General features: G+C 43.3%; 1 protein-coding gene across 1 annotated transcript; it reads left to right on the plus strand.

Moving 5' to 3' along the window:
• Positions 1-673: 673 nt before the first annotated feature.
• LOC310996594 (odorant receptor 131-2-like) lies at positions 674-22,913 on the plus strand (the record flags this gene model as incomplete). Its single annotated transcript, XM_083986015.1, has 3 exons — positions 674-1,579; positions 7,041-7,152; positions 22,666-22,913. The coding sequence occupies 3 exons, from the start codon at positions 674-676 to the stop codon at positions 22,911-22,913; spliced, it is 1,266 nt and encodes a 421-aa protein (XP_083842141.1).
• Between the last annotated feature and the right edge of the window lie 111 nt (positions 22,914-23,024).

Genomic DNA, 23,024 nt, shown 5'->3' on the forward strand with positions numbered 1-23,024 from the left:
CATCCAGTGACCTACAGGATCCCTGAAAAAATGTCAGCCCCTACCTATGGCCCCTACCCGGGACATAATCACTGCTCCTCCCCGTGGACAAATGAAGCATTGCAGCTGATTTTCACACCGGCTACTCATGGGCGTTAACAGTCGTGGCTGCATTCACTACGTCACCGCAGGGGCCCGCGGACCAAGTGGCAGGCCATCACGGATACGTCAGTCACGGTCCTGCTGCGGACCGTGCCTTGAAATGGGAAAAATAAGTATACAGTCTAGTAACAATATTGAGTGTAAATAAAGGAATGTCGGCACTGTTCATGAGGCTTGCAGAGCAAAACAATGTTACACTATGAACAACTGGACAATTATCTTCAACCAATCATCGTTCAAGAAACATGACTATCATCATGATGGCACGGACCAGGAAATTGGAATATTGTGCAACTACCCCAACCACACTAACATGTCATGTTGTCACACAAAGTGGGTGTGAGGACTCATTTTATAAACTGTTGCAAGATTTTCACTGTCATACAATTGGAGCTCAACACAAACTAGAGAACATTCTGCTGTGTTTACACTGCTGATACACCATCAGGCTACTATTTGTAAGTGCTATTCTAAAATGTACACAAATCAGTCTCAGACCAACATCACTGTTGGACTACAATATCAAGGCTTAATGGGATTAGTGTTGTTTTCTCTTGTGTCTACAGTACCATCCTGTGTGTTTCTCTTCATTAATGGGACTTTGTTATTCACCTTGAGGAGTAAACCAGTGTTTTGTGAGACCTCTCGGTACATTCTTCTGTATAACCTACTTTTGGCTGACACGTTAAATTTGGCTCTGAGCCAGTTAATGTACCTTATCGCTGTCTGTAGAATAAGACTAACATATCCTGTGTGTGGTGTTCTCAGCCTTTTTGGAAGTCTCTTATCTGTGATTTCTCCTCTAACACTGGTGGTGATGTCTTTGGAGAGATATGTAGCTGTGTGTTACCCACTGAGGCAAGCAACTATTATCACTATCAGAAACACAGGAGTGGCCATAATTTTAGTTTGGGCCCTCAGTTCGCTAAATGTTCTCACTCGAGTTCTTTTACTGTTAGATTTTCCATTTGAAGAACTGCAGAACCTGCAGATGAAGGACTTTTGCTCTGTCATGGCGATGTCACTTAACCCAGTGTCAAGTGTTTATGAAAAAGCCTTCACTTATTTTCTATTTGTTTCAGCTGGTTTCACAGTCATTTACTCCTATGTTGGTGTGGTGGTAGCAGCCAGGTCAGCCTCTACAGACAAAGCTTCAGCCAAAAAGGCTCAGAACACACTGCTGCTGCATCTGGTGCAGCTGGGCCTCAGTCTCTCATCAACTTTAAAAAACCGCTTAATTATAGCTTTGTCAAAGGTCCTAGACAGATTAACTATTGTGCGTATACAAATTGTCCTTTATGTGTGTGTTATAATCTTCCCTAAATGTCTGAGTGCTCTGATCTATGGCATCAGAGATAAGACAATCAGACCTGTCCTCATGTTTCATCTCTGCTGTCAGTGGAAATGCTCATCTTCTCCATCACAAATCTCAACCAAGGCAAAAATGATCATACTTTAGAGATAAATACAAATTTCAACTTAATCTGGTTTGCTGTAAACTATTAATGACCAGGAGAATGGGTACTTAATCTGGATGTTTTAGGGATGTCTTTGCTGACAATAATTGACACTGACCCTAACCCTACTTTGAAATAAGAACAACAACACTGCAAGCCATAATGTTGAAATGTGAAATGTCAGTGTGTATGTCACGTATTTGAAAATGCAAAACTTCAGTAGGCTATACACTGTTAACAATTACTTAAACTCAAACGTCTGTAATTACTGACTGGAACTGCAGAAGAAAACAAAACAAGAATAACAGCTTCACACTAAAAAAAGTTGGGTTAAAAATAACCCAATTTTAACCCAATTGCTGGGTCGAATAAGCACAAATCCATTTTTGGGGTTATTTTAACCTTATCGTCTGTGGATTCTGTATGCCTTTCTTTTAGGGATTGTGAAATTCTGGGCCGATGCAGATGGCGATGTTTAAAATAATAACTTGGCCGATGCCGATGTTTTTTCTTATTGTTATTTATTCTGTCTTTGGTGCCACAGAAACATTACTGAACTATTTTAAAAGTCTTTCAGCGCTTCATCATATTATTATTTAATGAGCACAAATTCAACAAACAAATTTATGAAACAAAAACAACCTTTAATGTCAATTTTTAGTTGACATAACCTTAAAACACTTACAGTAACCTATAGTTAGTATTAGAGTTGCTACATGGTAAAAGTAATTAGTTACCAGGAAAAGTAACTATAGCATTACTTCTTCTTCTTTTTCTTTTTTTTAATAAAATGCTCAAATATGTCAAATTACTAACCAACTTGCTCAGTTAGGCCTACTGTAGCCTACTCCTCCACACTAGCAGGCTCCGCAAAGTGCCATCACTCCGCCATCAGTTGTTTGGATCAGTGGTGTGTGGAACAGAGACAGAATGATAAAAGGCTCTTTCCAAATGGTTGATGAACTGAAAATAATCTGTATATGATGTACACTGAAAGAATAACTAAACATAATTTTTCCTGTGGCTATTCTACATTTTTACCTCAATTAAAAAGCTCCTGAGTAATTATGATAGTTAACTACATGACTTGTGACTGGTTACGAGGCTCTCTGCCTTCCATCTGGCGTCTCTCTCGTTGCATCAGTGATTTGATTGATTTCTCGCTGGCTTCGGTGTAAACAAATGCACGTGGCCAAGCGGTAGGTTAGAAAAAAAAGGCCATACAGGGGATTTAAATGACGTGGGGCGTTCAAGCTCCTCCGTTCCTCCACTCGCCATGACCACGCTGCACTTTTTTTTCATAAATCAATTGCGGATCACGTGTGTGCCGAACCGAAGATATTGATCCGAACGGATCACAGATAAATGATGATCCGTTGCACCACTAATGTCCCCCCCCCCCCCCCCCCCCCCCCCCCCGAAAAAAAGAAAGGTCCCTCCCGAGCACAGCGTTCATGCGACATTTAAACCAACATAAACATCGGCCACTGCCATCGGTGAATGTCATCTTTTTTGCCGATGGCTGATGGCAGTTAACGAGCCGACCATCGGCCGACCATCGGTGGATCCCTACTTTCTTTTATTTGGGGTTCTGTGGGTGCACAGTGATCATTCCAAACTTTTTTACCAGTGACATGACTGCCATTCACTTAATCAGTGATGTCATCGGTAGACCAGTTTCAAGCGCTCCCTATGGAACCACAGTACACCAAATAGAACAAATTTCCTAAAATATGGCTCCTTTACTTCCTGACATTATTGGACAAACTGATTAATCCAGGTGTATCCATCAGTTTGTCCAATAATGTAAGACAGTGGGCTCTAAATTCTTTTTTTTTTGCTTCTCGACGAAGGATTTTGGCTCCCATGAGGGCTTCCATGTTTGGTTGCATGTCCCACATGGTTTCCATTCAATCAGGACTTTCTGACCACGCTTTTTTATTACCCTGGAGTACAGGAACAGACCTGGGGTCTCATTTATAAAACTGTGCGTGGGATCGTTACTAAAAGGGTACGTACGCCCAAAAGCCAAGTTTTGCGTGCGCCAGTAAATATTCAGACTTATAAAACCCTTTGTACGCACACTTGCAAGCAAACTTTCCTTTATAGATCACAGAGTTCCTACAAGTGTGCGCAGCTGAATCCGCTTCACGTTCCGCCCTGTACACGCCCCGTTTTAACCGTAGATGGTCAATGCAAACCACCACATAAACGCAATCTGCATGTCAATGAGCCTGACGTGCTCTTGTTCTGTCGCTGTTGTGAATTAGCTGCAGGTGTGAAAGTGACAACGTGACCTGCAGCTGTTAACGGCGTCAGCGGCTCAGAGCGCACGCGGTGTTGTTTTGTTGCGCTGCCTCTCTAATGCTGGACCCGGTTCGGCACATAGTTACAACAATGACAACAGTTTTAATCTGAAAGAGTTATTAACCATTCATCATGGTCTCCCTCTCCCTCCTTTCTCCTCCAGCGGTGCCGTGGTGCAGAATTACGCACGGGGCTCACCGCTGTATTATTTACAGTAATTAGACTGATCGATAAAACTTTGAATCATTAGCGGAATCAGTTTCATTCTGAGGAATGATCAAACATGACACTTCTCTTGATAACAAGAAAACAGAATGTAACAATTGTGCAAACGATTAGCTACTGGATTTTTTTCCCCAGGGTTTGAGATTTAATTGACTCTCGATCATATGTTCACACAGTATCATAGGAACATATAGTTATTTACACCATGTATTTATCCCATGCAGCCGCGCGTCCTCTCCTCCTCCTGCGCTCTGGGAGTGGACAATATGACGGAGAGATGGTGGTGATTAAATATAGAGAAGGAATTTTGATTTTGAATTTTAAGTTGGATTCTAAGAAGATGTTTCTGAAACATCAGTCCGATGCAAAATAATGCTGTTGAATTAAATCACCGTGGCAACATGGATCTAACGCATACGGGTTGAAATTAAATGTGTGACGGCCGATAATAAAAACATAATAGTTCTTCTCACTCATCATTTCCTGAGTCTGACTTCAGTTCACCACCACACCGTCTGTGTCGCCAATTCCCCTTTTCCTCCAAACCATGCGTACGCATGGCTCAGAGTTTGCTTAGGGCTGCGCACATTCTCCCGTCAAGTTTGTTTTTTATAGATCACAACCTTGGCGTGAAAAGTCACGTACGCCACTTTCAGCCCCATTTTGTGCGTACGCAACGGTTATAAATGAGACCCCTGAGCTCTCCCTCTTCCTGCACTCCAGGCGGTATCCGCGGGTCATTCCGACATACCGCCACTCCGACATTGACGTCTAATTGTCGTAATGGCGGCACTTCCATTAATTGAAAACGTCCCACCACTCCGACAATTTTTGTTTCCATTGTCGGAATGGCGGTACTTTCCTTTTTTGGAAATGTCCCGCCATTCCGACATAAGGTCATTAAATGTGTAGGTTAATAATGATCACCGCCTCCCTGCCTGCATCTCTCTCCTCTAACAGCACTTTGACTCTGGTCGACGCCCTTGTCACATCCCATCTCGATTAATATTATTATTATTATTATTGGCGCTGTGCTACTTAGTTTGCAGCTGTGGTCGAGAGAGCTAGAGAGTTAATGGAGAGAGGGACCGCTACGCCGGTGAATCAGATCAGTGATGTTGTTTTTTATTATATCACAGTGGTTACAGTACGTTCAACAGGATCAGTGGTTCTCATGGGGGTCCTGGACCCCTGCATATTTTTGGGCGCATGACGTCTGTCCGACTACCCATTTCTCCGACCATACATTTCTTTATTTTTGCGTCCATTAGTCCGCCCTCCCACTTCTCCGACTTAAGTAGCCCTAACCCTTAACCTTACCCTAAACATAACCTTAACACTGTAGAATGGGTAGTCGGAGAAATGAGCCGTCGGACTTGTGGGCAGTCGGACTGATGTATGCTCCCCCATATTTTTGATCTCTCCTGTAGCCTGGCCGGGTCTGGCTCCAAGTTTAATTATAGACAATTTGATCTGCAGACGCACAGAGGCATGCGTAAAACACATATTTTGACTACTTCGTGCTGTTGCTATTTTTTTTTAAAGTTACCTTTCGTTTCCTTTGGATTTTTGTGCGTATTATGGAGCCGTCCTGGTCCATGTTTGTAAGCCTTTTTACCAGGAGTAAATTCCCAAAAGTTGCAACAACTTGTAGTGATCCACTGGGTTTTGCCTGGCCATAGTCTATTGGAGCTGGGGTAGTTGATTTGCAGGTTTGCTCCCCAGGTTTTTTTCATTGTGTATTAGGCCAGGGAAATGATCAATTATCCTTGTGGTTTGCGCACTGGGACGTGCGGACCTTTAATGAATGAATGAATGTTTCTTTTTTGCTGTAAGTTGTGTGCGTAATGCGTAAAAGTGCATTAGTGGGACCGAGGGTTTAAATGGAGAAGTGACGTGGTGAGAGGGGAGGAGAGGCGGCATAGTGGATTATTTTTCCCGGTGGATTACCCTGTGGATCATAAAGGCCCGTTTGGACACCTCACAGCCCGTTTTCAGCCAAGCGGGACGAGGGAGAGGACTGGTGGTCACCTCGGCGGAGCCGCGGCGTCTCTCCCGTGTGGACAGTAGGACAAACAAACTCTCTCTCACTCACCCTCACCACGCACCAACACACACACACACATGCGCACGCCACGCACGCACGCACACACACACACACACACACACACACACACACATTGACTGTGAGCTCGCGCACCCCCGCACACACACATACACGCCGGCACGGACAGTGCGCTCGCGCACCCACACACACACTCATTCCCACTCGGACTTAATGGACAGTGGGAGGGGGGAGGGCTTTCGGGTGATCTGTGTGTAATAGTTTATTATATGCCGCCTGTGATGGGCGCGTTTTGAGTTCAGTGAAATACAGAGACTCTAAGTAGCGACTTTGATTATTGCTTCCCTGGACGCACCAGTAGCGCGAGCCTAGATCCGCCTGCAGCAGTTGTGTCAGTTCCTCTTATATCCTTATTGTAAGGGAAATAGTTACAAACTGACATCGGAGTGTTTGATTGTACATGGCGAGACTTTGTGTTTGTTTATTTATTAAGCTTCCACTGACTGTATCACATCTGTACACATGTCTTAAAACATGAAAAAAAAAAAACATACACACATACACCTAACCGCCGCTCGGAGTAACGCACATTTCCTTATGGAAATTAAAGCCTTGTCGGAATGGCGGGACGAAACTGTCGGAATGGCAGGACGTTTGCATGTCGGAATGGTGGTATGTCTGAATGGTGACATGTCTGAATAGTAAAATGTCGGAGTGGCAGCATGTCGGAATGGCAGCATGTAACCACTCCAGGCAGCTTTGACTGGAAGCCACAGCTTCCGAAGCCACAGCCTCCACCTCCACTGGCACCAGGGTTAAGATGATCTCCTCCTCTCCCTGGGCAGGTTCTGGAGGGGAAGGGTCAGGGAGCAAATGGTCCTGGGAGGAAGGTGCAGGAAGGAAATGCCCAGGAGGGGAAGGTGCAGGGAGGGAAGCCTCACTGGAGGAAGGGTCAGGGTGGGAGGGATCCGGGGAGGCAGAGGTGGTGGCCGTTCTGTCTTTTTTACAGTATAATTTGAGGATGGTCTCGAAGGCCCCCATCAAGCTTTTTTCAAGGGAGGCTGGTAGCTGAAAATCTAAACTATATTTAATTTCAGCTACCACCCTCCCGCCGATCTCCTTCCCCACCAACATTACTGGGAGGTAGCCCATGCCTGAAAATTGGTCCAGTGGAGGACGCAGGGTGGGCAACACGGAAGACACAGGCACAGAGGCTCTAAATTCATAAACTAGGCGCAGGTGCGGCGGATCTGCCCTGCGCCTCGCCTTCGCGGCGCCAACGGGGCGTGTCCAGGCGCAGTTTGCAATTTTTGTTCACTGCACGGCGAGGCTCAGCGGGGCGCAATCCCACCTTCCCTCCCACCGGCGCAAGTGGCAAAGAGGGAGGTGAGGAGGCGTGGAGTGGGTTTAACACAGCCGAGTCCAATCAATCACCAATCAAATGAGCTCCTCTCCTCGCCAGTTGCTGTACGGCCCGCTTCCCTTCTGACAACCAACTTACAACAAAAACAAAGCACTATACACCATCACCTACCCAGTTTTTAATGCACCACACGCACTCTGCTTTTAATGCATTACACAAACAAATTAAAAGAATAGGAGGAAAAAGAAAGGAGAAAAGGGAAACGAAGAAAAAGATAAGAAAGAAAGAAAGAAAGGGGAAGGGAAGGGAAAAAGAAAAAAAAAACCTTTCCATCTAGGCAGGGAGGCGGGCTGCTGGTGCTCTGGGGTGGCTGGGTGTGGTGGGGCAGGGTATTGCTGGGGGGAGGTGGGGATGGGGGACTACGGGCCAATGCCCCGCTGTTCAAATTGATTTTTTCTCTCTCCTTATTTAGTTATAACTATTATTATGGTTACCACTATTGTCATGGTTATTAATTTTTATTATTTGTATTTTATTTTATTATCATTACCTACTTTATCATTTATCCGTATTCCAGTTGTTTATCTTTCTCCCCATCCAAAATTTTACTCTATTTTATTTTATTTTTTTGCATCTCTCCTCCGCTCCCACACCACTCCTGTACCTTTGGTTCGTACCTCTCCCCTGTACTTCTAGAATAATCGCTGTTACTATTACTATTATTATTTTTATTCTCTTCTAAATAAATTTAAAAAATCCGCCGCTTGCGAGGCACAATTTTGATTTCACCGTGGAAGAAGGAGGCAGCAGTGAGACGGGAGGAAACGTAATGTTCTGGTCTGGGAGGTCCATGGAGGTCCAGACCTCACGGGCTGATGATGCAAAAGTAGTCGGGGAGGAGGTTACTGTTATCCAGGTTTGCGCTGACATTGAGAACCGCTGCCCAGTAAAAAATAAACACACACACCACTTTTCCATTAATAAAGACACTAATATTTAGTAACCTATATTTAAACCCGTGTGCACAGATCACAACATAAACAAATACCATGCGTAACTGGAATGAAATCAGAAACAGCTGTGCGTAAAGGAGGCATCACGGAGCGTCTCTCTTTTTCTTTTTTCTTAAGAATTTTCCTGAGATGGGAGATGTGAATATCTGCTCACTATCTGATGCCGAGGCTGATTGTGGTTTGCTGAGAGAGATTATAGTTTATTTGTTTTCAGTTTTTCGTTATGGTCGCGTGAAGATGCGGCCGCTCGCCTGCTAATAAATTAATAAGTAAATAAATCATCCATCATCACAGTCCTGCTCTTGGGACATCCACGGCTGCTTTTTTTTTTTTTTGCTCCTGGTTTCATCTGTGTTAATTCAGTCAGGCTGAGTTTCCATTACGCATGTCGACAGCCTTTGATCTGTCAAATCAATATAGATATAAGTTTATGTGCTGATTCAGATAGTTACAATAAATAGTGCTTACTGTGATTATTTATTGCATTTAAATGTGCCTGGAACTGTGGAAACCTGCCTTATTTATTCTATTTTGGTGTACTGTGGTTCCATAAGGAGCGCTTGAAACTGGTCTACCAATGACATCACTGATTAAGTAAATGGCAGTCATGTCACTGGTAAAAAGTTTGAAATGATCACTGTGCACCCACAGAACCCCAAATAAAGGAAAGGCATACAGAATCCACAGACGATAAGGTTAAAAAAAAAATGGTGAAGTGGTCCTTTAGCTACAACTACTGATCAGAATTATTTTTATTCCATTAAAAATATACTTAAAACCAATAAAAGCAAAAAATTTGAATTTTTACAAGAATATGTATTTATTTTACAAACACAACTGTCAAACATTTGACAGAATTGGGTAACTTTACTGGAGATAAAAACACAAATCATTCTCAAACATTAGAAAAATCTCCAGAACTGGATCTGACTTATGTCAAACATTTTTGGGAACAGTGGTGGTTCAGACAGTTACTCAAGTCTGCAATTCAGCAATGCAATTTTGAAAAATGTGACCGGCTTTGACTCTGGTCCCTCTATCTGATAAACCACTTGTTGTAGAAACTCCCAGGCAGCGGAACACTCCTTGGGGTAGTTGACGTTGAAAACGTAGAACGCCTTAAAACATACAGTACATCAACTGCCCCAAGGAGTGTTGGCTGGGGGAGTGTCTGGCCTGCCAAGATGACAAAAACCTGAGAGGCACATTCCTGAGGCTCTCCCAGGGCCAGGACTGACGGGTAGGGCTTGGCCTCCTAGATACTCCACCATATTTGTTCCAACCTAAGACAAACACAAAGAAAGATAGATAAAAGGAAGTGAATGTTGCATTGAAAGTGAATCCTCAGCAAGATAACTGATGTTTAGTTTGTGGTATAATATTGGTAAACTATACAACAAAGCCAAATTAAGTCTACTTTCTAGTGTGCAAAATTTTACTTAGAGGCATAAGGTGTATAAAGGCAGCACGTGACACCTCGTTGGTGTGCCGTAGAGTCTTCTTGCCAACTCTGTACACCGTCTGTGGCATCATATCCGGCAGCAGTCTGAGGGATAGTTCTTTGGCATCTGTAGCCCAACAATATTCAGGGTATCAGTATGGTGTGGGTGGCATTTAATGAGATTAAAATAAAGACTCATCCCAAAATGATCTCTGTATTCTCCACAGATTTCTCCACAGCTCTATCCCACTACCCCTAACCCAACAAGTCTGTCCACCAATACTCCCATTAAGCTGGCCTACATACCATAGTCTTGCATCTGACATTTGTATTTCCGCCACACTGATGTCATGGTCTCTGTAGTGGGGGGGAGCACCTGGATGGCAGACCTTTGAAAACCAGGAATCCGACCAGGAAGTGGCATGGCATGGACATCAGCGAAATCATAATGTCATTCAAATAGTTTTATTCTATACAGTACATCATTTTAAATGACCTATTTATCTTATTTATTCAATTAACGTATTATTACTAACTTTTATCTATTTATTCTTGTTAAGTACTTTAAACTGTGAGCTTCAAATCGAGTTTGTTTTAGGCCATGCTCTGTTTTGTCTTAACTTAACTTATGTTATGTTTGTGCATGTATGTGTGTAAGTACTGTATGTACATATTGCAATTTGTTATTGTGACTGTGGCTGCATCTGGCACGTCTTAGCCCAAGCCAAATTTCCCCTTTGGAGACAATAAAGTTAATCTGATCTTATCTGATACCATCTACAGTAAAGTGCTTAATGTAGAATTTTATTTTGAAAGTTCACTCACGCATGCAGAAACTTGAAGGTTTCCCTGCGTATTTGCTGTCCGTCAAGAAAGTAAGCAGTCCGCTGGTGTTTGCGTTCTTTCTGCTCGCTTCTCTTGGAGCGCACTGTATCTCTGGACAGAGTCATATGGGAGCTTATCTTCCCAAGGAGACCCAGATGTTTTTCATCTATAAAAGGACATAATATGAAATTAAAAAAACAAAATCAAGTCATCACAGAGATTTTAAGCTGTCTTAATCATGTTGAATCATTGTTGAATGAGGCCTGATCATTTCCATATTCACATTAATGCAGCCCCATATTCAGAAAATTTAAATCACCATGTGATATCAAATGTGATTGTAAAATACTCTTACCATGTGTCAGGCTATTTGTTTTTGCTATTTGAAATGAGTTCCTCACTCATAGCAACCCTATCTCTTAGAAATTATGTTTGTAGATATTACAAAATTATTTTCATAATTACGTGGTGGTGATGACAATGTAATTGCTGAAGGTACCTGGATTTTTTATTAAGTCTGCTGACATTTAGACATACAGTCACGGAAGATAAACATTGTTTCAATGCTGTTTTGACGGTGAAATAACGTGTAGCCCTGTGGCTCTTATTTTCATTCATTCATATACAGATATTAAAATGTTTGTGTTGGTAATACATAATAGTTCATGAAGTGTTAAAAATGTTGGATTATAAATGTTAAACAGTCATGTTATACAGTCACAAGTCAGAGATAAAGGAGTGGTGTTATCTTAAAAATCATTCATAGGTGATGTCAGCACAAGGAGACCTCGGTTGTTGTGGGGTAGTGAAGCATCTTTTGTTTTATTCTCCCATCTTTGTATGTCTATAGAGCCAATCCTGTCCTCACCTTGCTCAGGTAGGAGGGACTTAGCGTCACCTACGTGCCGCAGCAAAGTTAGCGGTAGCAGAGCCTGCTTTTATCGGCGTCCAGTTGGATAGCTGTAAACTGTAAAGTGAAAAGTCGTCCTGTGGTCGATGTGTGTGAACTCTGTGAAGCTGCCAGAGGTAAATTCATGTGTTATAATGTAGTCTGTGCTGGTGTTTATTTGTAACGTGTTGAAACCCGAGCCGAGTTGCTAATCGCCACTAGCCTTTAGCTTAGCCTCCTCATAGGCCTTCACACTGTTTATTCTGCATTGTCGTTAGCAATTGCTAATTTGTGTGATACATTCTGTGGGTTTTTCTCCATTAATAGGCCTGTAGCTTATTTACTAAGAGGAATTGTGTGATTCAGGACCGGACATTTGCTATAAGAGGGAGAGAGTGAGGACCGGGAGAGCCCTGGACCGTGAAGAGAGACTGTAGCTGCTGTACTTGAGCGTGGTTTCCCCGCACCGTGTTGCTGCACGCTCCGTTCGAGCGGATCGATCAGCAGCGCGCGTGGCGAAACTACGGTTATGCATGCGCGCTTCTCTGTGGTGTGTGTGTGTGTGAGAAGATGCGGAGATGAATGAAGGTGCTCGTCCGACGGGGGGGGGGATATCGCTACATTTTTATTTTTTTAAGACGTTAGTTTAGGCGGCAGCTCTTTGTTGTTAAGGCGGCCGCCTTAACAGGAAAGCGCTGCGGGAAACCCTGCTACCTCCATTGTTGACGCGCGACATGCACGCACGTTACCCAAAGCAGCGACGCCGTTTTTTCCCCCCGTGCCTGTCCGTGGAGCTGTGCACCGCGGACATGCACGGTTCCCTACGTTGCTGTGGGGGACAGCTCTCCATTCCGACACACCTCCACTTCGACACCCCGCTGTTCCGAAATACCCCCACTTCGAAACACCGCTACTCCGACACCCTCCCCCCCGCAGCTGTCCAAGGTGCTGAACCGCGTGACGTTGTTTACATTCTGCTTTGTGGCTTGTCTGTGAAACGTGCGCTGCTCAGGGACTGGGCAGATCTGTCCCACTTGCTTTCTCCCCGACTCCGTTTAGTAGGAGCCCCAGGAGGGGTTCACGTGCACCCCCCTTATTTTTTTTTCTAGTCTGGATTTTTTGCATCCTTGGAACCTCTAAAATAGAGATTTGGGTGATCCCCGGAACAAAACCTGTCCAAAATGTGTTTTTTGCTATGTTTTAGTACCCCTATGATACCTGTGGAATTGTTGCCAGGAATGCCAGTCAGACTGTCTTTCAAAGACTGTAGCACGCTCAAATTTCGAGCGAGCCCAAAGATAGAGATATCAATGTATTCGGGACAACCTCAGGTTTCCAGTGTGACCAAGTTTGTTAAGCTACCTTGTCAGAAAGTGAGCTAAAAACCTAATGATTTAAAGTCAGATGAAAATTTTGTGAGGGAAAAACAGCCATGTACATGTTTTCAAATGGTCCCTTGACCTGTCACCTAGATGTATGTGAATGGAAATGGGTTATATGGGTACCCACAGGCCTCCCCTATCCAGACATACCTAATTTGTGTGAATCTAATGCAGTTTTGGGGGAGAACCATGCAGTAATTTGCATGCAGTAGCCTACAAATATGTCATTTCCGCCTATATACAAAATGGTGTATTTGACTATTTCTGCACACTGGGTGTTCATAAACAGTCACAAAATTGCATGAATTGGGTATGACTGGATAGCTGAGATGCTTGTGCATCCAATCAGCCTATTCAATTGTGATTTTAGTCCATAAAGTAGTGTATTGGCACAAATGGTGCTTATTGCTTATCATGAGCAATAATTCAATCACTCTTTGATTTATTCACGTGTGCTAAACAGTAATTTCACCAAATGTAGCCATTTAGTAACTATGTATGAAATGCAATAACCTATGGTCATAGGAGCAAGAAATATTGCAAACATTAACTACTGTAGGAACCAGGGACATGTCCCCTATAGAATTCCTCTAGAGGAAGCTTGATTTTAGTAGTTCTCTTCATCATCATAAATTTTTGCTTCAATGGTCTCATCTTGCTCTTCTTCCTCTTCTTCACTATCTGCCTCCTGTGTGAGTATGTCAACCAGAGATGGAGGCATTATGGGTCTAGCAGTCCACACTACTCCACAGTACTCCATAGTACTCCACAGTACTCCATCTTCATTCTTCTCTCATCCCTGGTGAAAATCATTTTGTAATATATGTTCTTGTTATACATAAAAAAGCAAACACAGTTAACAATATAATATTATTTACCAGATCTAGGTCATTTAGGCTGCTCAGAGATGGGTGTAGCTGCCTGTTTGTAACCTGCCACTCCAAAAGAAAGTTAATGCAGTGCATGTGAAGATGATACACAAGATGGTCAGAGAGGATGAGTCCCTCTCAGCTAAGTCTGAAGTGGACCTTAGACACCTCCCACCATCACAATGCTGTCGCCATCCACCACAGTGCTGTCTCTCCACCCACATTGATCGCTGCAACCATAGAGTTGCAGGTTACAAGCGGGCAGCTACCTTGGACTGCTGGACCGATAATGCCTCCATCTCTGGTTGACATATTCACACAGGAGGCAGATAGCGAAGAAGAGGAAGGACAACAAGATGAGACCATTGAAGCAGAGACTTTTGATGATAAAGAGGAATACTAAAATCAAGCTTCCTCTGCAAGAGGAATTATGAATGGGACATGTCCCTGGTTCCTACAGTAGTTTATGTTTGCAATTTTTCTTCCTCCTATACCATTAGTTATTGCATTTCATACATGAGCTCTTGAGGATATTATTGTGTTAAGTTACTGTGTGTTTAGAGTAATGACTGTTCAGGGGAAGGAACTGTTCATGATTTGTCCTGGACCTGATGGACCTGTACCTGCTCCCAGAGGGCAGCATGCTGAACAGGTGATGGTTTGGATGGAAGTGATCACTGAGAATTGCTGTAGCTCTGGAGAGGCAACAGAGCTAGCAATATAGTCCAGGGAGGGAGGTGGACAGCTGATCACTTCTTCTGCAGACCTTATCACTCTCTGCAGTCTCTTCCTGTCAGTGCAGTGCAGCCAGCATACCATACAGATGGCATGGCATACACCAGCAAACTCTCAATTGAGATGAGAAGGTCTTCCTGCAGTTTGTTCCATCTCAAGACCCTCGGAGGGGGAGAAGTTGCTGGGCTTTCTGGACGAGGACAGTTATGTCAGCTGACCACGATAGATCCTCTGAGATATGGATCCCTACAAACTTAAAGGTGGAAACCCTTTCCGCAAGGTCAGGAGGGGGGGTCAGTCTTGTGCCTCCAAAAGTCAGGATGGAAGAGCTCTTGTCACCAACTTTAACAGACTGTGGATGGTTAGAAAGAAAATTCTTAATCCAAGCACAGGTGGTAGGAGGGAGGTTTAGTGTGACCAGCTTGTCTGGTATGATGGTATTGAATGCCGAGCTGTAGTCGAAAAGCATCCTAACTTTCCCTGAAAATTGAGTAAGTGTGGAGGATGCCACCCTATTCCAGCTGAGATGAAGATGTGCTTTCGTGGTTGCCATGCTAGTGGAGTAAAGGTTAAAGGCCTGGAAGTGGAGATGAACTGGGTCCTTTCTGCCGTCAATTATCAAGGGAAATGTCAACTCCCTGCCCATCAAGAGTGATGAGCCGGAGATATTGGACTCAGAAAGTAGATTGTTTCAAAATCATAACAATTGTGTACATCCCACCAACGGCTGCTGCTCAAGTTCAATGCAAAGTTTTCCATGCAGTCATTGCTAGGATACAGGCCAAACATCCTGAGGCACTGACCTCAATGACGTTTCCCTGGTGGACTCACTGGGGGATGTGGTGGAGAGATGCACACTGAAGATGGAGGAGGCCATTCTGAATAACTTGGATCATCCTCTTCATGACAACTTGATGGACCAGGAAAGCAGTGGTGGTGGACGGCTCCTCTGTCTTCACTGCAGGACGAAGAAAGCCATCAGGCTGAAGGTAGCTACAAAGAGTCTTCTCTTCTGCAAATTGTCAGAAGACTCTTCTGCGAATGGTCGATCACAGACAAATTAATTTGTAAAGTAATTTGTATTCGTATTTGTAACAGAAGTCCAAGGATGTTCCAGGTAGCATCCTCGGTGGACCTGCTTGTCTTGTAGGCAAACTGATGGGAAGCGGTCCTTGATGTGATTTAGGACCAGCCTCTCAAAGCACTTAGTGACCACGGGTGTTAGGGTGATGGGTCTGAAGTCACTGAGGCCGCTGATGGTGGTGGATTTGGGAACAGGGATTATGGTGGCTGATTTCAGGCAGTGAGGGACAGTGGCTTATGTCAGTGAGAGGTTGAATATTTTTGTAAATACAGTAGACAGCTGATCAGCACACACTTAAAATACTTTGCCAGGGACTCCGTCAGGATCAGCAGCTTTCTTCTGATTCACTGACTTAAACACACTTGTGAACCTGATGTTCTTTGAGGGAGAGTGTGCGTGGATATGCTCAGAGGAAACTATGGGCAGCGGTGTGTGGGAGGCTGGAATGCTTTGGGTTTCTCAAAGCGGGTAAAGAAGTGGTTTAGCTCCTCTGTTAAGGTGACCTTACAGACCCAGCCACGTTGCCCTGATAATATGTGTTTTAGGCCTTCCCACACTTGCCTGGGGTTGTTGTTTAACATGTCATCCTTCAACTTGTTCTTATAGGCTTTATTGCTCATGATAAGCAATAAGCACCATTTGTGCCAATACACTACTTAATGGACTAAAATCACAATTGAATAGGCTGATTGGATGCACAAGCATCTCAGCAATCCAGTCATACCCAATTCATGCAATTCTGTGACTGTCTATGAACCCCCAGTGTGCAGAAATAGTCAAATACACCATTTTGTATATAGGCGGAAATGACATATTTGTAGGCTACTGCATGCAAATTACTGCATGGTTCTCCCCCAAAACTGCATTAGATTCACACAAATTAGGTATGTCTGGATAGGGGAGGCCTGTGGGTACCCATATAACCCATTTCCATTCACATACATCTAGGTGACAGGTCAAGGGACCATTTGAAAACATGTACATGGCTGTTTTTCCCTCACAAAATTTTCATCTGACTTTAAATCATTAGGTTTTTAGCTCACTTTCTGACAAGGTAGCTTAACAAACTTGGTCACACTGGAAACCTGAGGTTGTCCCGAATACATTGATATCTCTATCTTTGGGCTCGCTCGAAATTTGAGCGTGCTACAGTCTTTGAAAGACAGTCTGACTGGCATTCCTGGCAACAATTCCACAGGTATCATAGGGGTACTAAAACATAGCAAAAAACACATTTTGGACAGGTTTTGTTCCGGGGATCACCCAAATCTCTATTTTAGAGGTTCCAAGGATGCAAAAAATCCAGACTAGAAAAAAAAATAAGGGGGGTGCACGTGAACCCCTCCTGGGGCTCCTACTAGTTGTTGGAGATCTCCCACACAGTAATAGAAATACACTTTTTTTCTCCCCCCCTGCTCCGCTCGAGCGCGGCTGAAGCCGGCTTGAGCTCACACGGGCGCGAGGCTGCTGCAGCCGCCGCTCGTGTTGACAGCTGACTGAGGGAGATGCTTTGGTTGGGCTTAGGCAATGAAGAAAGGAGTTGGTTAAGTTTAGTAAAAATACCAGGTAGAGGCTAGACAGGCTAGAAGCATAATGAACATTATGTCATTAATATGAAGTATTTGCTTGTTTTGCAGTTAATTATGCACATGATCCGTTTGACCCCAAAAAGGAAAAAAGGATCAATGCGCACTGCGCACTGGGGGTTTCCCCCAATAGCCTTTTCGGAGTAGCGGGGTCTTTAGAAAAAATAGAAAACCCCGCTATTACGATGAATGGAAGTCTATTGTCGGAAAGGCGGGGCTTCGGAAAGGCGGGGTGTAACCGTTGCTGTGTCAGGCAGGTGTTTCCACGGAGATCTGCCCCGTTTCAGAGGTGCAGGAAGCCCTAAGTGGAAAGACGTCGCCTCCGCCATGTAGAATGTGTTCAATTAAAAAGTGAAACTAACACATTATATAGGCCTATATGTCCATTACACACTGAATGGAATGTTAAATCCCATGTCTTTATTTATTCAGTTTATTTTAATAGTAATAATTATGACTAACATTCAGTGAAGACCTAAAAATCAGTATCTCCAAAATTGAAATATTGCAATGTTTTTTTTATTTTTTTAAGCATTTTTAATATAGAAATGTTGGCCTTCTGAAAACTGTCCATCTACAGGTAATACTCAGAAAATTAGAATATCGTGAAAACGTTCATTCATTTAAGTAATTCAACTTAAAAGGTGAAATGAATATATTATTTAGACTCATAACAGGCATTGCAAGATATTTCAAGCTTTTATTTGTTAGAATTTTGATTATTATGGCTTACAGCTTATGAAAACCCCAAAATCAGAATCTCAAAAAATTTGAATATCGTGAAAAAGTTCAATGTTGTAGCTCAAATTGTCAGCCAATTAATCCAAAACACCTGCAAAGGGTTCCTGAGCCTTTAAAAGCTCTCTGTCTGGTTCAGTACAGTTCGCAATCATGGGGAAGTGAATGAACTTTTTCACGATATTCTAATTTTCTGAGTATTACCTGTATATGCACTCAATACTTGGTTGGGGTTGAACTACTGGAAATTGACTTTTCTGTGATATTGTTAATGGTGAGCCCCCCCCCCCCCCCCCCCAGACAATTCCTCTCTTTTTTGGTCCTGACCCGTTTGCATCCCTGATTATAGATTAAGATTTGCTTGTAAGTAGTAATTTAACTTGTAGTAACAGTTCAGTGTCAGATTTACTGTGCTACAGTAATGACTTTATGATACTGAAGGGGGATTCGGGCCCTTTTCTTTAACCATTTGGCTTTTGAATCCCGCTCTCTCCCGGTTGCTGCCGTAGTGTCCTTGGGCAAGACACCTTACCCACCTTGCTCCTGATGGGTCGTGGTCAGCGCCTTGCATGGCAGCTACCGCCATCAGTGTGTGAATGTGTGTGTGAATGGGTGAATGCAATGTACTGTAAAGCGCTTTGGGTATCGTTCAGGTATAGTAAAGCGCTATATAAATACAGACCATTTACCATTTACCATTTTGAGTCACCTAACACAACTTTTACTCTAATCTTGATTATTGTGATTGTTCTGAGATGAGGTGGAAAGATAGGTGGAAAAGATACTGTAGTCTACTGTAGTTAAAAAATGCCACCCAGGGAATTTCACATTTCAGTACACGTCTCATGTTTGTTACACAGGGTTTCAATATGGGTTACTAAATGTGAGTGTCTTTATTAGTGTAAAAGGTGTGTGTGTGTGTGCGTGCGTGTGTGTGTTTTACACTGGGAAACAGAATGAATGAACTGAATCGGCTGTGTTAATCCCACTCCACGCCTTCTCTCTCCGCAGTGATATGTGTTTTCACGTTCAAACCAGAAACATTTGTAAAAACACAGGAAAAAGTTACTAGATTTGTTGCTAGTCGCTTTTGACAAAAAAAAAGTCGCCAAGAGGGTTGGGAAAGTCGCCAGATTTGGCGAGAAAGTCGCCAAGTTGGCAACACTGCCAATGACTGTGTTTACATGCACTTAAAATGTAACGTATGTTTTATTGTTTTTAAAACATTCTGTATGTTGCCAATAAAGATGTCTGTCTGTCTGTCTGTCTGTCTGTCTATCTGTTATTTTACTCAAAATTCCAGGATGTACCATGCCCAACACTGTAGCAGATCTCAATAACTCTGTAAATTCTGTGACAAAGATGTATATTCTATTTATTTTGTTTCCAGTTCCCAAAATGATCTCATCTATCAATCTGTAATTATACTGTATGTATTGCATTTACAGTAAAACCTGTGTGTACATTGAGTGTCAGTGATCACATGATATTAAGACCCACTGAAATAGATCACATATTTCAAATATTTATTTCAACAGTAACTTCAATAAAACAATATAATTTCACACAAACTAAAAAACCATAATGCTACTTTACTAAAACCCTATTTCCCCTCACCACGTGCACAGGTGCTTTATTCCTACTAACTTAGGTCAATATTGCAATCGTCACCACCCTCTTTCCTTCCTTCACCACATGTGCTGTGATTTTGTCTTTCTCGAGAAGGTTGTCGAAGGGCCTCCATAACTCTTCTGACACAATCAGCTGTTGGTTATCTTCGAGCAGGAGATTCAGCATGGTCTTGTCTCCGGGAACCTCAAGTACACCAATTATTGTCAATAGTGAGGGATCTGTGTCCCTCACCTTCTGTTGAGAGAAAGTAAACACATGTTTGATATTTATCTCACTAACAAATCTCTCGCTCTGTCAGTGGTGGGAATTGTGGAGTCAACAAGTCATCTTCATGCTATGTATTTGTTCTGCTCATGCACTGAACCAGCTGAGTCTTAACAGCACAGCTATCTATCTATCTATCTATCTATCTATCTATCTATCTATCTATCTATCTATCTATCTATCTATCTATCTATCTATCTATCTATCTATCTATCTATCTATCTATCTATCTATCTATCAGTACCCCGGTCTTGATGGGTATCCCTATTTTGATAAAATCTGGGATGAAGTGAAGAGTTCTTTTCCAAAACGCTATAAATCCATTTTAATAGTTTTCCAGAAAATGACATTTTTTACCTAGACCCACCCATTTTGTTAATATTCAATTTATCCTGTTAAAATGATTGTTGGCTCAGTCTGAACATGTTGAACAATGATTATTAAATCAAACAACAATATTGTTGATTAAAAACTCAAAGTTTATTTTATTTTTTCTCAAAACGCTATAAATCCACATATAAAGGTACAGTATGTAAGAAATCTAAAGCAACTGGCTGTAAAATCGTCCTAATATGTAACAGAGACTCAGGAATAATGTTCATATAGCATACTGAACTCACCAACAACAATCCTACAGCCAAGATATTCGCATTAAAAAAATTTTTTGCGGACCGCAAATCATGTTTATGTTTCGAATTTCTATGGTTGGCTTGTGTCGCCACCCAGCGCTTTCTCGCTGTCACAGCGTCTGTGGCATTTCAGCCTCCGGGTTGCCAGTTAGCTTCCACTGAGCTGCAAATACGGCTGGGAGATAAAACCAGATCATGAAAAAAAAGATTGTGTTCTATTATCGGTTATTGGTCATATTTGCTTGATATCACAGGGTAGAAGCGGCTTGTCGCTCTGTCGTTTAATAGGCTCCACAGCTTGCTGTTGTGAGCATGTAGCCTAGTTAGTTTGAGCTGCTGCTAACGCTAAAGCTAAAGGGAAGAATTACAAAGTGAAAGTTAGAAAAGAGGGAGGAAATGTGGCGAAATGGAGCCGATGGTAAATGAAGTGATTGTGAACGTGTGGAGCGGTTCATGAGAGGAGTCTGTCCCGGTCAGGTCGCCTGTCTCCGGTCCTCATGTTTTATGATCCCACGTCAGAAAGTGGAGGAGAACCGGAGCGGCTCGCGTCGTTTATTCTGCAGTAAGACGTCTCATATGTTGGCTCATCTACGGCGTGATTAACACGCACTACGGCTCCTGTAGATGCGGGGTTACAGTGTGTGTGTGTGTGTCTGTGTGTGCGTGCGTGCGTGTGTGTGTCAGCGCTGCAGACACAGCGTCGGAGCGGTGAATGTAACAATAACTTGCAGATCACCTGAGTGACTTGAACTCCGCTCGTAGTTACTGTGAGTCAGAGCAATAAAACAGTGAGGTTGTTGATGAATATTTAGCTTTTTACTCTGCTTTGAGCGGAGGTTAGCGCGTCGCTGTCTGGCAACCTGGAGTCTGGTGGGTAGGGGAGGGGGGACAACGCGCTGCTGTGTTTTGAATTTGACTGCAGCAACAATTTTGGCCACATTCTTACATAACGTACCTTTAAAAAAACAAAAATTTATGGTTTCTGTCTTGAAAAACCAACCAACATGACATGAGAACATCACTGAGGTGCGTGCGTGTCTCTCTCTCTCTCTCTCTGTGTGTGTGTCTGTGTGCGTGTGTGTGTGTGTGTGTGTGTGCGCGCACGTCGGGGGGGAGGGAGGGGGCGTTGACGGTAATGATGTCTGTCTCTTTACATGTTAAACAAAGAGAACTATGGACTATGGAAGTTTTAATAGTCATAATACAGACGCTATCATGATGTGAGCACATGTTGCTGTAAACAAAACTACGTCTTTGCTGTAAAAAAAAAAAAAAATCGATCGTTGATACGGAGGACACCCGGCGTTACAGGCGGGGGCGGGGCTCGTACGGTATGCGGGGGCTGTGGGGGTATACTTAACGGCCCAGTGTCCACCACATAAACAGATACAGTAATTAACACAGAACCCAGAAACTACTGAATGAATGACTGAAAACAGACCTGGGTTCAGCGCACCGCCATGTTGGACTGCATGGAGCCCTCATAGAATTCTGAGGAGAGGGAGGAGATGTCGCGTTTTGGCTAAAAATAGACTGGGCGCTTATCGCGGTTTGGAGGAGAACGGCATCTTGCGGTGCCTTTTAAACAGGGAAATGTAGCGATTTGACGTGATACGTTGATGGAGCAGTTAATAGGCTCAGTACACAGCAAAATGGCGTGACAAACTCATTTTTTTTAAATTTGGCGTTTATCGCGTTTTGGAAAAGAGCTCCTCAAGTGTTTAAATGAACTTAGAGAAACCTGGTTATTCAGTATCCCTGTTTACATGATAAACACCAGTATCCCGGTTTCTGATAACTGCGTCTTATGTGCGCATGCACGTTTGTAATGTTTATTGTTTACTGAAATCTGTACAAATCAGAAAATTTACACATTAAAAATGAGACCTATCCGGGCGATAGCGGCCTTAGCATTACTAAATGCCAACATCCAGCTGCAGATATGGCTGATCCACCTTATTACCAGCAGTGGGAGGAGAGAGCGACAGCAAATACTTTTTCTCTTTCAATGGTCTTCTAGAGGGTGAGGCGAAGAGGGAGGTCCAGGCCGCGGCAGAAGATAGGAACAATACCCCCAAAGCTGCTAATTTTCTGGCTGAGCTGTACGGTGACATCACCCCAACAGCTGCTTTGAGGGCCCAGTACTTTAACTGTAGACAGGGGCCCAAACAATCTCTGCGCTCCTTCTCATTGGAGATTCGAGAGCTGTACGCCCGACAGAAGGGGAGAAGGGACCATGGCCTCCTCGATGGAGACGCGTTTTTGTGAGACCAGTTCCTCATGGGGCTCCGTGATGGCCCAATCTGCCAGGGCCTGAGGCTACAGCTTTGTCAAAACCCAGATATGACTTTCGAGGACATCCGGAAGGAGGCCTTGGCC

This window comes from Trachurus trachurus, assembly GCF_905171665.1.
Source record: "Trachurus trachurus genome assembly, chromosome: 14".
Taxonomy (NCBI): Eukaryota; Metazoa; Chordata; class Actinopteri; order Carangiformes; family Carangidae; genus Trachurus; species Trachurus trachurus.